The following is a 17,251-nucleotide window of genomic DNA, read 5'->3' on the forward strand; positions in this document are numbered from 1 at the left end:
TTCTGATTTTACATATCTGAAATTGATGAATGTATAATAGTTAACTTTACAGACATGGAAAAAACTCTGAGAATTAAAGTTCTCAGGTAAATATCATAGTCTCTGACTGCATACATCTATAATTGAAGAATAATAATAATAATAATAAGTCTGTAATCTTTATATAGTAGCTGTTACTAGAAGCTGTAATTACTATCTAATCTGAGATTTAATCATGACTTGATCTGAACACTAGGACGCGTATGTAGACATGCTATCATATATAATGTTATTCAACAAAGTTGAATTCCATTCTCTTCTAGCTAGCTAGGATGGGGGAGAATGAGAATATATAAAGGAGGAAAAAGTGGGCGTTCTGAGGATTACACAGGCATGATGGGAAATACGCGTATGACGCGTAACGTGGACGTGTAGCGCGTAACAGTGATAGAGGGATTAGAGAGTGAAAGTGGTAGAGAGCTCCACAAGCCACAAAGTGGGTGTAAGCAAGCATTTGATGTTTGTTGTTATGATGATCTATCTCTCTATTTCAACTATCCTACATAGTGTCAAGACCCTCAAAAAGGAAATTCTCCACCTTTAATGACCAGGGTTTTCATCATATATTTTGCTTCAAATATAAAACCTATTAACTCCAGTCGTATGATGCAATACAGACTTTTTCTTTTTTCTTTCCTGTAAACACCCCAATAATGTAGACTAACTACATGTACAATCCCAATATTTTAACCAATGGTCCAGCAAAATGAACAATCCTGAGACGTCAAAACAGTACGAACACAATATGCACACGCATAACTAACCCTGCACTTCCGATTGTTCGCCCGAAAATTGTAATTCCACCCACCCCCAATTTAACGACGCCAAAATGTAAGTCATCTTAATTTCCATACCCATGCCATCCTGGCTAATGAAGGCTACATACTGCCAGTTAAGAAGAAAAAAGAAAAAAAAGAATATATAAAAGCAAATAAAATGTAGCGTGTACGAAGCAGGAGAAGGAACCCAGCCCGACGTTAGTAGAGTAGTAGTCTTTTTTAAGAACGACGACGACGACGAAATAGGCTAGGAAATGACCAACTTGGGCCATTCAACAGTCCCATGTACGCAGGGTCATTCTTGAAATCCTCATCGCGGAATTTCTACCAATGCCCGCAGGAGAGAGCGCAGTTAGTAAAACTTCAAATACCCTAAATAAAAATAAATAAAAATAAAAATCGGGGGAGGGAGGACATCAATCATACCATCCCCGGCCACCTCCTAAAATCCCCACTATCCTCCGTCATCATATTCCACCCTTCCTCATAGTCATACGTGTTGCCCTCCGGATCCGTCGAGCCCGGTGGGTAAAACGCAACCCCATCCAGCGGCCTGGCATGCCAAATGCAGTCCGCGATCTTGCCCGGCGGGGTGGCCTTCAGCGCCTCCTCGTTGGACGACTTGAGGGCATCGATAGGGTTGTAGCTGTGGCAGGATCTGTTTCTGTAGGGGCTGGCGGCGTCGTAGGGGCCTTCGTGGTGGTAGTGGAAGGGGGTGATGTTGTCAAGGTAGTCGATGACGTCGGGGGGCACGTAGGTGCTGTTGTGGCGGGGGCGGGAGCGGTGGGTGTGTTTGGCGTTGGGGAGGGGGAGGGGGTTGGAGTGGGAGTGGGTGGGTTTGGGGGGTCTTCGGGGTGTGGTTTTTGCGTCTGAAGGGAGGGAGGGGATTGGTTGTGTCGGTGCTACGGAGGAGTATGGCGGTGGAGGAGGGGACCTCGTCGGAGCAGTTGGAGGTGGCATGGTTGTTGGATGTGCTTGTGAATGCATGTAACACTTTGTGGAGAGAAACAAACAAGAATAAATTAAAAGAAATGTTTGTGGGAATTTGATGGCAAGATATTATATTTGACTTGGGTAGTAGTAGTAGTAATTGAAGTCACCGGCGATGTGTAGGTAAACATGTAGAATTTATGAATTTATGGCTGTTGAAGAGTGGAACAGGAGAAAGGTACATGCACAGTACAAAGCTGATTGCTATATTTATTCAAAGTGACAGAAACCAAATTAGGCACAGCCCCTGGGCAAGACATGGTGCTGATATATGAGTATATATATATAGAATATGAGAAGTTTATCTGAGATAGCCATCGCCGCATCACTGTGATATCATATTTGCTTTTTCAAATCTAAGTTTATTAACTAACTACTAGTCTAGACAGAGAATCCAAAAGATTAAGAATTTAAGCTGCAATGCTGTTATTATTCTCATTCTTAAGCACTCTGAGGTTTAGGCTAGCTGACATCTGCATATATGAGATCTCTGATTGATTCAGAAATTAGCAAAATTTGATAGAAGTCTAAAGAAGTTTACTTGCTCATAGTAATCCAAAAATATCAAGAGAGGCTGAGCATGCGGAGGTAACATGGTACAGCTCCCTAATAAGCTCGGCGACCAGCTTAGCTCTCTCCCAGCTATTTGCAACACTTTACTCTAAGCGATAGACGGACTGACAATACAGGCATGGCATCTCGACTAAGCGCGTGGGGAAACACTCTGCGGCAGAAGCCTTCATCATCGAGAAAAACTCCGAACGTTTCGTATTCTACTCTACCGTTTGGGATCTATGTGGAGGAGGAGACTTTGCCTTAATATAAGCCTGTGCAGTTCCTCACAGTCAAAATTGGAGACATATTCGAGGCCAGATACCAGGTCTCAGGAAAGATTGGTAATGCCCCTAGCAACCGCTCCTCTAATAATTCAAAATGCTCAGGGAAAATAAATATACACTATTGAAGGTATCCACGTCGCTGCCCACATACCCAACAAGCAACCGATCGCGAGTTAAAGATCTATGAGCATCTGAGAAAGTCAATTCTTCGCATCCTGGTCAATCACTCAGCCGTGAGCTTTACAATTCATTTGATATTCAAGGTCCTGCTGGCAAGCACCGCTGTTGGTGCTACAACCAATGCTCATGACACTCCTTGAGATGATGAGACAGAATCCGAGGCCGCTTGACCTACCCCTCCTCAAAATGACTGTCAAGTGACTACCATTGGCCCTTGACTTTTTGCACACTGAAGCTGAGATAATCTATACTGGTATTCAGCCCTGCCACTATATCGCGCGAACAACTCGTTTCTGACTCGAACTACCTTTAAAAACTGACAATTTGATGCTCAGCCGGAGGATAACAGCATGCTAGCGGATTTAGCAGAGACAGAGGCCGAAAATCCAATCCTCGGAAGAAGATCCATGAGTCACATATCATCTACCAGAGTAGAAGATTCCGTCGCCCGGCTGGAGAGGTAAAAGTTATGCGCTCCCTATACTGTGTGACTTTGGCGAGGCACGAATTTGGAGAAAGACAGGAGTTCGGCCCATTCATCCAACCACATATTTATAGAGCACCGGAGATAATATTTCAGATGCCGTGGGGGAGTTCTGTCGATATTTAGAACCTAGCGGGTTTGGCAAGTAACTATAGCGCTTCCTTCTGTAGCCGCCATGGAGGTCCTTTGCTGATCACTCGGTAGATTTGGGACCTCTTTGAAGGGGGGCATTTGTTTGACGATAAATTTGGCACGAAGGGAGGCTATGACCCGATCAAACATTTGGCGCTCATGGTTGAGTTGATGTACCCACCACCACAAGAATTTGTCACACGGTGGTAAGTATCTTGTGTCTAACGTGTGGAAGGTGTAAAGCTTGCTTGATTGAAAAGGTTGCTGGCTAGGTTGGTGTATACAGAAAACTTGACCTCGCTAAGTGCGCCACTTGACCTCGTTACATAATCATGACCCCGACCTCGCATAATACAGTAATAACCGTGCCATGCTTACTCACTCTCTGTAGTGAGTGCGCCACAGTGTATGGAAAACCACACTGTAAAGAAAATATTTTCAATATCTTTATTCTTCATCTTCAAATAATCATCATTAATTATAACCATGTCTAAATCTTCTAATTACACTGAGAAGCAGTTGCAAAGAGCTGTTGATGTGTACAAAAGTAATTCAAAATTAAAAATCATGTCTCTGTCACAAGAATTCAAAGTCTCATATGTCACCTTGTATGAGAGGATCAATGGGAAGAAATCAAGAACTATGAGAGTTTCACTGAATTGAGTATTGAATGACAGTCAGAAAGAGACAATTAAGATATGAATTCATCAGTTGAACATTAATTTTTACTCACTTATCATCAAGTATATCAAAGCTGCTGTGAATCACATATTGAGACAGTATTATACAGATTCAGAGACTGCACCTCTTACAGTAAGCAAGATATGAATATATCAATTCATCAAATGCCTGTCAGATTATAAATGAGTTAAGCAAAAACTCATGAATTCAAAACAAGTGTCTTGTGAGAATATAAGCTTTATTATCAACTGATTTGATTAATATGAAGCTGTCTCAGTATAATGACAGACAATTTCTTACTAATCTGAAGAGTATCTGACTACAAGCATTCAAATCTGACACTGTGAGAGCTGGCTTTGCTGACTGTGAAATGTATCCAGTTAATCATGATATAATTCTCAATTGATTGAGACCTCTTATCATTGATGATGCTCTGAATCTCAACATATACAATGATGATGATAATGTATGCAATTACTTTACTCTGCCATCTGCAGATCAACTGTCAACTGCCTTCTCACAATTAACCTTCTCAGAGACAGTTGCAAAACTATGTCATTAAATTAATACAGCAGTCAAGATCTTAGAAGATGTGAAGAATACTCTTATATCTGATTTGACAAGGCAGTTGAACAAGATCTTCAAGAGTAGTATGATTCAGGCAGAATTGAATACATATCATGAGAATGAACTTGCAGATTATTATTAAACAAATAGATATCAGGTTATCAAATCCTCTCATAGACAGATACAAGTAGATGAAGTTCTCACTATTAAGAATGTCAATCACAAGATCACAATCTGTAGAGCAGATAAGATGAAAAAGACATTTAATAAGACTCTTTGATCAATTGAAATCAAATCTACAAAATCTACAGTCACTCAATCACAATAAGATAATTCTATAGAATCTTAACTTACAGTGAATTCTACATCTTCTAATAAGTATATAGATAATATTTATATTATAGATAGATGTAATGATGATTATTAATTAATTTTTGAAGATTACTATATTCAAAATATTTTCTTTACAGTGTGATTTTCTGTACACTGTGGCACACTCACTACAGAGAGTGAGTAAGCATGACACAGTTAATCAGTTGATAATTAACTTTCAACCTTTTAATTCACTTATTCATTCAGCTCATTAATTAATTAAAGCATGTATAGCTGATTCATAATCAATTAAATAAACAGATAAATTCATATAGAATATAAAGAGATGTTTTACAGAATTTTAAAATATATCAAGATAAAAATATTTAATAATTAATTTTAAATTGATTTTAAATTGATTCTGAATTGATTCTGAATTAATTATAGTAATAAAAATAGATTTAATCTATATATTTAAGTAATTAATAATTGATTGAAAATCAGTTAATAATCAATTCAGTATTATTATTAAATTCAAGAATAATTTCAGTATTAAATTGATTTTAAATTAATTTTGAATTGATTTTAAATTGATTCTGAATTAATTATAGTAATAAAAATAGATTTAATCTATATATTTAAGTAATTAATAATTGATTGAAAATCAGTTAATAATCAATTCAGTATTATTATTAAATTCAAGAATAATTTCAGTATTAAATTGATTTTAAATTGATTTTGAATTAATTAAGAATTGATTGTAGAATTGATGGTAAATAATTGAGTAGTTTCAAATTACAAGAAAAGATGTATTGAGCGAGGTCAGGTAGTGGCACGGGCCACATTTGCGAGGTCAGCTTACATAACGAGGTCAAGTGGCGCACTTAGTGAGGTCAAGTTTTCTGCTTCCTGCTAGGTTGTGGGAAGTTATATGGTGGAAGGATTAGTAAGCCGGATCATGTGACCTGACATAACGCGTAACTATGCACCTTTTATTAACCTCTGGCCGCAACCGCGAGGACACAATTAGCGTATTTTTTAGCGTGTACATTAGTGTATTAAATATACAAAAACTCCCGAATAATATGAGCTCCAGGTGAGCCGCGAGCTCGCGTTGTAATTGCAATCCATTCTCTGTGGCGATTTCTTCCGGGGTCATGAGAGAACGCCGCTCTTGCTCTGCATTATGCTCTGCTAGCCGCCTTTTCCAATATTCTCTGTCGGTGGCCCTTATGGCATTTGCCGGAAACTCAGATCTCCGGCGTTTGGGACGGACGGGTTTCTCGACCATTTTATCGAGCGAGGGGTAAAATAATAAATAAACTAGTTATGAAAGCTAGCTGAGCAGCAGCTCTCTGAGAGAATCATAATCTCTGAAACAGATCTGAGAGAACAGAAATGATAATCAGTTATATAAAGTGTTAAAATATGTATATAGTTTAAAGTATAAACTGCAGATACCTTGTTCTGTAGATTTTTAAAACTGTTTTCTTTTATTTATTATATCTGGAAAAAATGATTCAAGTTATTAAAATGTTAAAAATATTGTAATTTGTAAGAAGTTTTTATATTCTGAGCTGAAATTCTCTCATGTAAGAGGCCTATGCTGAATAGATCAGTATTATATTAATAGGTCTTATTAGACTGACCGTGTGACCATGTCTGAGACCAGAACCAGATTTTTTGATAGTTTCATTACCAATTCAACTGATCTTATTACACAGTTTTAACATTAGATAGTAGTCTCATACTGTCTCAGTGAGACTTACTGTCTACTCTTGTCACATTTTTCAAATGAGATCATGATTTCTACTTCTCAATTTAAATTATTTTTATTGCTTTAAATGACTTTAAATCTCATTTGAGTGTTATCAAAAAGCATTACTTTTTAAAAAATTAAAAATAGTCTAAAAAAAACCTTAAAATGTCTAAAAATAGTAACTTTATGTCAAGAATGAGACTAAATGAGATCAAATGAGATCACTTTCTCATTTTTTTCAAGTCATGGTCTTATTTTAAAATCTGATATATAGTCACTTTGTATGTTTTTTTGATAGTCAGTCCCAGCGGGATTCACATCAAGAAATGTATGAAATCAGATTAAATGAGATTAAATATGAAATTCATGATCTCAGCAGCCAGTCTAGGTCTTATATAATAAAGAGAAAAATGTTAGAGAAGAAAAGAAAGAGAAAGTATGAGAATCAGCAATTGAGATGAATATTTATACACATATGTGATGGCTGAGAATCAGTGATTAAGAATGGCTGAGAATCAGAGCATATGTACTTATAACAGCTAAGAATCAGTGATTGAGAATGACTGAGAATCAGAGCATATATATTCATGATGACTGAGAATCAGCAATTAAGAATAACTGAGAATCAGAGTATATATATTCAAGAGTGAACTAGAAGAATCTATGAAGTGTAATAAAATAGTCTATATAATTGATCAGATGCAGTCTGTCACATTAATTCTCTTCTTCTAGAAGTAGTTCTCATCAGTCAAGAGCTGCTGTTTTAAATAATATAAAACTCAGAGTTTAGATTAATTAATTATAGTTAACTCATTTTATGAGATATTTTCAGCTGCAGCTGTGAAGTCTCTTATTGAGAATATTTTCAATCTCTTACTCAAGCTCATTATCTTCTTCTATGATATCTGATGACTGTCAGTTAGAAGTTAGTTGAGAAGAGAACAGATCAGTAATAGTACAGTGAAATAAGCTTATATAAAATATATTATAAATCTCTGATGATATGTTAAGATAGTAGTTATAACTATCTAGAACTTCTATTACTTTATATCTGATATAACAGTAATTTAGTGTATAAGATAAATATATAATTTATATATTCTTAAGATTCAATTATATCAGATCTTCTATCTTATATTATTCAGCAGAGTCTCAGTAAATATTGATTTAATTCTCTTAATCTTATTTTACAGTTGTTATAAAGATCTCTGCTCAATCACAGATAGACTGGTCACTGAGATCATGAATTTCATATTTGATTTCATTTGATCTGATCTCATACATTTCTTGGCGTGAATTCTGCTGAGACTGACTATCAAAAAAACATGTAAAGTGACTATATATCAGATCTTAAAATGAAATCATGACTTGAAAAAAATAAGAAACTGATTTCATTTAGTCTCATTTAGTCTCATTCTTAGTATAAAGTTACTATTTTTAGACATTTTAAGGTTTTTTTTAGACTATTTTTAATTTTTTAAAAAGTAAGACTTTTTGATAACACTCAAATGAGATTTAAAGTCATTTAAAGCAATAAAAATAATTTAAATTGAGAAGTGAAAATCATAATCTCATTTGAAAAATGTGATAAGAGTAGACAGTAAGTCTCACTGAGACAGTATGAAATCACTATCTAATGTTAAAACTGTGTAATGAGATCAGTTGAATTGATAATGAGACTATTAAAAAATCTGGTTCTGATCTCAGACACGGTCACACGGTCAGTCTAATCACAGATAACTCAGAGCTTTATTACTAGACTGGCCGGTGAGACTATGAATTTCACATTTGATCTCATTTGATCTGGTCTCATACATTTCTTGGCGTGAGTCTCACCAGGACCAAGCCTCAAAAAAATCTGAAAATGAATCATTTCTGAGAGAAATGGCATGAAAAATGACCAGATTTAATTCAAGAACAGTGAAATGAGAGTAATTTTCCAGAATAAACTGTGAAAGATGATCATTCTTTCAAAATCAGAATGAGACTGAGACTGAAGATTAAAATCAGTCTCATTCAGTTCATTCAGTGATTACTTATATAATCAGAATTTGATAACAATTATTGATAACACTCATGAAACAACTAAATACATTCTTGTGCAAGTTTATTCTTCACTTTCTTATGAAAACTACACTTCTCTGATATACTGTGATCAGAGATATTAAACTGTCTGATAATTTCATATTTTACAATCATGAGTTTCTTGATTGTTTCTCCTTGTAATTGTTCTCAGTGATAGTGATAAATATCTTAACTTGAGTTGAACTTTCACTTCATTCTCACCTCTGTCAATGAAATTGCTAGAATATCATATATCATCAGTGCAACAGTTGAATATATACTCTCAACAATTTTTCATAACTCTAGAATTGATTTGATGTGTAAATTCATTGAATTATCTTGAAGATAGCAGTCAAATTCAGTTTTACAAGCATGTAGTTTTGCCTGATTTTCAGTTGCAATCAATGTATGCAAGTTCTGTTTCAAAGTTAGTATTATAGTTCTATGTAATATGAAGTATTATCAAAGATCATTACTTACTAGAGAATTGTATTTCACTGTTTTCACATCTTGAACATCTGCTCATTCAAATCTCTGATAGTTGACATTGTAGTAGTCTCAGACTAATTTAACATATGAGTCTTATTTCTCCTCTGTTCAATCTTGAGAAGTGTAGATATTAACTCAATGAGAGAGATCTAGTAGAGCTGCTACAGCATAGTACTCTGTAAAAGATTATTTCATTTTGCTGTAGTAATATGCCAGTTTATCTCTTACAGTAACAATAGCATGTGCTATAGTGTTATCTCAGACTGAATTTCTTTTTAAGTGATTCAACTGCTTCTTAAGATGAGTAAATAAACTGTTATATACTCATCAGACTGACTGCAGTATTGATATACAAGTGATTGAGACTGTCTTTATTATCTTATAAAACTGAAACAGTAAATCAATCACATATTTCAACTGAGTTCACTTTATATCAGAAAGTTTTAATATCTGAATCTTTTCTCAATCAGAGTGTTGCACTCAATGATTAATCATCTGACACAATCAAAGAGTCTGAATAGTTATCTTATATGTTGAACTTCACTGTGTTCTATCATTCTGTATCATATTCAGTGATGTGACTGATTTATTTATTTATTAAATATCATGAAATCATTATTATTATTTAGAAGAGGTACAAATTGCATTAGCAATGTTTTGAATCTATGATATTTAAATTATTAGTCAATCTATTCAAAATTAACAGTAGCATTATCAAAAAGTGTTATTAAAAAATAATATCAAAAAGTGTTGTTAAAAAATATTATCTTTTGCAAAGTAAATGTAAAAGTTACTTGAGTAATTACTTTCATCTCATTTTCATCTCAAGTATCAGTCATCTCATTATTCTTCATCTCAATGTTAAGATTCTTTATCAGTATTTGTATCACAAGTTGAACCACATGAGCAATGCAGGAAATATGACCTTGTTTATCATTTCAGAAATGCAAAGCCAATTTTTACTTCAAGCTCTTCATCATAGTGTAGTTATTCACAGCATTATCAGTTGTAATTGTAAGAAGACTGAGACTAATATCTCAATAGTTATTTTTAATCACAGTCATTAATATCTCTGCTATATAATCCTCAGTATGACTACTGATCAATGATTCAAATTCAATTAATATCTCTTGATAAGTTCAGTTCTCATCAATATAATAACATATAACTCTCATAAATGTAAGATTGTTTGTACTAGTTCATGCATTCACTGTGAGAGATACTCTTTAATGATTCTTCAACTCTGATTCTAGATATTGTATATTGACTTTGTAATATGTCTTGAGATTGAACTGAAGACAGAATTGATGTAAAATATGAAGATTTGAATTAAGCATTTGAAGAAGTGTTTGAAATTCGGGGTTTTCAATTGATCAAAGAGAAAGATTCAGAGATATACACATGTGAAGTAATTGTTCATGAAAGTTATCAGATAAGAGTTATGAAATCAGAGTACTGATACAGGGTTGTTTTTGCATGATTTTCTTCAAATTAGAAAGTTAGTGTTATCAAAAATTGTTATCTGATAGAGTAACTTATCAGCTCAGTAGTAATTTTCTAATTATTTTTCTTTTATTGTCTGCATTCTGATGACTTCAGATGTCAGGAAATTCCTTCAGAGTCATGATCAGTTCATGATGAATATTTCTGAATAAAGTTGCAGTGATTACAGCAAAGAGATGACTCTTCAGTAATCTGCAATATAATCTATTGATAATTATTTCATAGTTCATCTTGATATTTGTGTTGAGTTTTTCATAAATTTTGTGACCTGAAATCAGATGTGAAGAATGAAGTGATCATTCATTATAATGGAAAAAGAGTATTCTGTGTTGAATTATAAACAATGTAGACTTTGTAATTCACAGTGATTTCTTAAAGAGTTTATGAATCTTCAATAGAAGTAAAAGAAGTGAAAGAAGTGAATTCAGAAGATATGATAATAATTTAAGAAAGATAATAATTTATTTTCAATAACTGATCACTGATGTGTGTAAGAAGAATTAATATAAGAGAAAATAATCTTGTTTCTTAGCTTAGTTATAATTTTAGTACTAACTCAGATTGAATATTATTAATGTATAAAAGTAAATAAATAATCTTGATTAATCTCTGTCATATTTCTTGAAATATATTAATATTGTGAAAGAGAGTGTTATCAAATTGTATTATCAGATGATATTATTAAAAATATATTAATATTGTGAATATCAATGTTGAAAAAATGTTGATACTTATACATTATAGTGATTTGTGAATCATGATAGTTAAATATATATATATATATATATTATTCCTGACTTGATTACAACTTGTACAATAATTTTTGAAAACTTAAAATCAATTTTAATTATTAATAATTAAAAACTTAAACTTATAACTAACTAATATAAAAAGAAAAAAATCTACTTCTTCTCTTTCTCATTCTTCTTATTATTCTTCATAATTCACTTCTCATTCTTCTTCTTCTTCTTCTTCTTCTCTTTCTTTTTCTTCTCATCTGAGGTGATAATCACCTCAAAATCTCTCTTCACTATCTTCTCAGAGAAGGGTTTCTGCTGCTCTCTTTCAGCCAGGTCAATCTGTATCTCAAAATCCCACATTTTCTGATCTACTGTCTCAGATTTCATTTCAGCAGTAAGCAGATTGACATGCTCAGAGAGTAGAGCTGTCTTCTCAATATTCTGAATCATGAAGCATATTCAAGACCTGAATAAGACCTCAATTCTCTTCTTCTCTGTCAGCTTCTGCTAATCAATTAGAGAACAGAAGTATTATCAAAAATCATTATCTCTTAATAAAAAACTTATCAGTTTTGACTTCTTTATCTTCTGCTTTAATATCTTCTCAATCTTCTTCTGCTGTTACTTATTTACAGTAATACTCTTCTTCTTTCTCTCTCTCTTTATCTTGATCTTAAATTATTCTCAGAACTTCTTCTGATCTCACTGCTACTGTATAAGACTCTTCACTGTCTTCTTTTTCAATCTCTCACAGGTGATGTCATCTGCATTATTTCTATACTTAGTTCAGTCTAAATCTATCAGAAGTGTTACTTAAAATTGTTATTATTCTACTTTCTTATAAAGTCTCTTCAAGGCATTATAACATGTCTTACAATCTGTCTTCTCACACTTGAATATCTTCTTCTTCTCTCTCTTCAATCTGTAACAGCGCTCACGCGCCTTGATGGTCCGCAGGACCCCAGAATATTTGAAGAGAAATGACATAATTGATTTTAATGAGTGTTGAGAGAGAGGTGAAGACAGGCAATGATATAATAATAATGATGATAATGATGATGATGATAATAATGATAATGATAATGATAATGATAATGATGATGATGATGATAATGATGAAAGAGAGAGTGCATCAGAATATATTATTAACTTATCAAATATAAAGAGATAAAGAAACTATTAACAGCTTTCAGAGATGTACAGAAATGACTACAGTGTTACATAGCAACATTATCTTTATTCAATACATACACTATTGATATTCTTTGTATGCATTTATCATATAATCTATATCAGAGATATATGCAGAAAACAGATCTTTGTTACTAGAAAGAATGATTGCAGTGATTCTCTGTTTTCATATTATAAAGATAAGTTATTCTCATTTCTTTCTTCTCTCTTTTCTCTTCTTCTTCAACTCACTACTAAGTTCAAGCTGGTATGAAAACTATTAAAACACTCATAGAAACCCTCAAATTGAAGAGTATAAACTAATCAAATTTTAAATGCAGATGAATTAAATTAATTCAATAATACTAATTATTCATTTCTTCTTTAATAAAACAACAGTCATATCTTTCTTCCCTCCCTCTAAATGAAACATGGCTCGCGAAAAGCGAGTACCATGTCAGGCTATAATGACTAACACAGTCCCAGCATGCAGAGCTGTATACACACAGTGTGTACTGAATTAAGAGACTGTGTGAGTTGCAAACTGATGACAGCATCTCAGAGAGAGCTGTGCAGTGTGAGAAAGCTGCAACTCTCAGTCATGTATGCAGAGAATGAATTGCTGCAGTAAGTGCATGTGCATTGCATGAAAGTAATGCTTTTTAATAACACTCAGTCTCTGATATCATGAAAATAGAGTCTCTTCATGAGATTCATTTTTATCAGAAGTTGAGAGATCTTATATTTCTCAAGATCATCTTCACACATCTTGTCTGTGAAATTGATGAGAGAAATTATCAATTTCAGTATTCTGCTCTTGATATCATTTAAGTGACAGCAGAGTTCACCCTGGCCACACTTTTTGAGTGTATGTTTTCTAATTATTCACATTTATACAGATATATACTGATTATTTATTAAATGATGTTAAGATAATAACTCATCATGACTGTGTTATTCTCACTGTGAGAGATACACAGTTGATAATAAATATTATAAAGACTCTGAGAAGTGAGTATTTTAAGAGTGCTGCAGCTCTGTAATCTTGATTTTTTTTATTTTTATTTTTTATTTTTTTCTTTTTCTTTTATTTTTTTTTTTCTTAATGTGATTTTTTCTTGTGTTTGTTTTGTTTTTTATTTTTTGTTTTTTTTTATATTTTATGTTTTTTTCATAATTAAAATTATATGAATTATGATCTGTATTCACAAAAGTAATGATATTTAATAATACTCTCTGTTGAATTTTCAACAAATGAGTACTATGTTATGATATTATGTAAGTGAGAAGTGATTTTATAGTCTCATTTAATGTCATTCTCAATAATGAGATCAGAATGAAAATGTGACTAAGAATTCAAATATATTCTTTATTCAGAATTAGATTTTTATTTGAAAAGTGAATCTGAGATCTTTAATATTTGAAATAATGTGATTTGAAATCAATGTGATGAACACAAATCATGATCAGAAGTAATGCTTTTAGACAATATGACAACTGTAAAGTTTGATCCTGGTCTCAGACACGGTCACACGGTCAGTCTATTTATTACTATATTATCAGTGATCTGAATCAGACTGCAGAGATTCAGTGTGAACTATATAATCTCTAGAAGATTTAATATCTTTATATAATAACTATATATAAGAAAGAACAGACTTATATCTGTTAAAATAATATCTTATTCATTAATAGTAATCTCTGTATATAGAAGCAGATTATGTTAATCATCTTATAAGTAATTATAGAACTTATAAAGATAGTTCTTTATAGTCTGAATTATCTATTCTAATGCATTATCAGTCTCAGAGTGATAAATAGTTAATAGACAGTATATAATCTTAAGAACTTGATAGATTCTTATTCAGAGAGTACTCATGAATTAGTAACTTTAATTCAATACTATTAATCTCAGTAACTTATACATTTAATAGAATAAACTCTATAAGAAGACTTCAGTGACTTATTCAGTATTTATTTTATTATAAGATTTCAATATTATATCTTTACTTAGTTAGTTAATAATGATTAGAATGTTTCTATAACTCTTACTCTTAAATAGATTAATAGCAAAGTCAATCACTATATCTTATCAGATTCTATCAGAAATATTAAGTGATTTCAGTAGATCTTTTCTACAGTTCTTTTATAGAATAATAGAAGAATAGTAATTATAGTTTCAGATAAAGTATCTGATACTGTTTAATATTTTAGATTAATAGAACTCTTAGAAAATTATTCTATATAGTTATTCATAGTCTGAATAATTAGTTATACATAAATCATACATCTCTTATGTTATTCAGATGTGTAAGAGTTCAGAGTGAGAGACTCAGTGTTATTTATAGAATTATAGAGTGTTATTATTATTAATTAAACATTCTGAAATGTTAATTGTTACACATAATTCTGAGAGAACTCAGAGTGCTTCTTATTATACTGCTTCAGTGAGTGCTTGAAGAAGTTCATTAATTTAAGCTACTGTATACTATAGCTTATCTAATATAGGTTCAGAAGAAGTTGAGATATCAGTAACAGTTCTAATTGAAGAAGTATATATAGTATCATGAGCTGTTTTATCTTGATTAACTAGTATCTTCAGATTTAAGAGCTGATACTCTCAGTTCATTCAGTAAGTATCTATTACATCAGATAATATATCTTTCTCTTATTATAAGAGAGCATCTATCATTGAGTACTGACTGTCAGAATGATAGTGTATTATAAAATGAAAGTAACTTAAGAACTCAGATTATTATATCTGTTATTCAGTTAGTTTACAGATAGTTGTGAAGTATTTGAGATTCTTATAATCTATAACTATCTCAAATTCAGAGACACTTTGAAGTTCAGAGTCTCATTCTTCTAAACAGTGTATGATTGTAAGAAATCCCGCTTCTCGCGAATTCTTTACCTTTATTCCTATCTCTCATGTAATCAATAGAGTTAGTGGCCCTTGACTACACACAACTATATAGACTGAAGTTCACAAATACTATTCACAACTCAGCTTGAATACTATTATATATTTAATTTCTACATTTTATCTTTCTACTGTGACTACTTCTAGTAGTTAATAGTACATATTATGTCAAGCTGCAAACATCTGAATAATTGTCTGTAAGTACTTATTCTTACATTTCAAGCTCAGTCAGTCAGTAATCACTTATTATAACTGAAAGAACTAGAAACTTGTAAGCTTTAATCTCTGTGAACTCTACTACAGACACTCAGAAGCAGTCACTCAAATCATGAATAATCTTCATAAAAGAAGTCTCAGAGAATTTATTAATTACTTATAAGATATTATTCTCTGCATCTATGACAGAGAAACTCTTCAATTCAACAAATGAATTAATCTCAGTGAAGAACATTTTTAAGCATCTTCTGCAGAATCAAGCTATTTTTCTATAAGAAATACTTACTGTCTGTAAACACTCTTGAACTGAGTCTCTAGACATGATTTTCAGAAATATCTATGAACTGAAAAGAAACTTTCTTAAGCTGTGATCACTTAAGATCACTTATTGAATTACAATTAGACTGGCCGCTGAGATTATGAATTTCATATTTGATTTCATTTGATCTGATCTCATACATTTCTTGGCGTGAATCCCGCTAAGACTGGCTATCAAAAAAACATGCAAAGTAACTATATATAAGATCTTAAAATGAAACCATCACTTGAAAAAAATGAGAAAGTGGTTTTATTTGATCTCATTTAGTCTCATTCTTAGCATAAAGTTACTATTTTTAGACATTTTAAGGTTTTTTTTAGACTATTTTTAATTTTTTAAAAAGTAACACTTTTTGATAATGCTCAAATGAGATTTAAAGTCATTTAAAACAATAAAAATAATTTAAATTGAGAAGTGGAAATCATGATCTCATTTGAAAAATATGATAAGAGTAGACAGTAAGTTTCACTGAGACAGTATGAGACTACTATCTAATGTTAAAACCATGTAATGAGATCAGTTGAACTGGTAATGAGACTATCAAAAAATCTGGTCCTGGTCTCAGACACGGTCACACGGTCTGTCTAATTACAATCTATAAAAGCTTTTGCAAGTTTGTATTTAAAATTGACTCATAAGTCTGACTGTGTGATATAAAAGATGAAGAAGCTGTTATCTATACAATGACAGATCTCTACTACACTGAAGTCAAGAACTGGCTGAATTATCTAGAGAATGATTATAAGAGATTCTGCTGATCTGTTCTCAAGATCTATCTAGTGAATAAGTTGAGAGACTCTGTGAGTCAGACAGAGAATATCTGAGCTGTGATCATCAATATTAGAAAAAGAGGTGAGAAATCTGATAAAGATTACTCACAGTATTTCATAGAATTGTAGTATGAATTGACATCTGTAAAAACAGAGCTCTGAAACAAGATCTGAATAATAATGTTTATAAAGAGACTGAATAACAATACACAGAACAAGCTCATTGAGCAAGACTTTAAGTTCTTAACTCTGAAGAAACTGATAACTCTTATTCACTGCTTACAGATTACTGTAA

General features: G+C 32.3%; 3 protein-coding genes across 3 annotated transcripts; all 3 read right to left on the minus strand.

The window, feature by feature from the left end:
- Nucleotides 1-260: 260 nt before the first annotated feature.
- BDCG_07991 (uncharacterized protein) lies at nucleotides 261-2,298 on the minus strand. Its single transcript, XM_045423765.1, has 2 exons — nucleotides 1,245-2,298; nucleotides 261-1,142 (listed from the first exon to the last, which is right to left on the minus strand). The coding sequence occupies exons 1-2, from the start codon at nucleotides 1,803-1,805 to the stop codon at nucleotides 1,038-1,040; spliced, it is 666 nt and encodes a 221-aa protein (XP_045272627.1). The 5' UTR covers nucleotides 1,806-2,298; the 3' UTR covers nucleotides 261-1,037.
- Nucleotides 2,299-5,979: 3,681 nt separating this feature from the next.
- Nucleotides 5,980-6,620, minus strand: BDCG_17706 (uncharacterized protein; the record flags this gene model as incomplete). Its single annotated transcript, XM_045426786.1, has 2 exons — nucleotides 6,465-6,620; nucleotides 5,980-6,387 (listed from the first exon to the last, which is right to left on the minus strand). A coding segment is annotated over exon 2 (315 nt), but the record flags the coding sequence as incomplete, so codon positions are not given.
- A 5,142-nt stretch (nucleotides 6,621-11,762) lies between these two features.
- BDCG_07993 (uncharacterized protein) lies at nucleotides 11,763-12,008 on the minus strand (the record flags this gene model as incomplete). Its single annotated transcript, XM_045423766.1, has 1 exon — nucleotides 11,763-12,008. One exon carries the CDS (start codon nucleotides 12,006-12,008, stop codon nucleotides 11,763-11,765), a length of 246 nt encoding a protein of 81 aa, XP_045272629.1.
- Nucleotides 12,009-17,251: the final 5,243 nt, after the last annotated feature.

Source organism: Blastomyces dermatitidis (genome assembly GCF_000003525.1).
Source record: "Blastomyces dermatitidis ER-3 genomic scaffold supercont1.10, whole genome shotgun sequence".
Lineage (NCBI taxonomy): Eukaryota > Fungi > Ascomycota > Eurotiomycetes > Onygenales > Ajellomycetaceae > Blastomyces > Blastomyces dermatitidis.

Excerpts from the sequence above, each read along its gene's own strand:
- BDCG_07991 (XM_045423765.1), bottom strand. The coding sequence starts at position 1,805 with ATGCATTCACAAGCACATCCAACAACCATGCCACCTCCAACTGCTCCG. Across the intron at positions 1,143-1,244 it reads TTAGGAGGTGGCCGGGGATG|AAATTCCGCGATGAGGATTT; the intron begins GTATGATTGATG and ends GGGCATTGGTAG.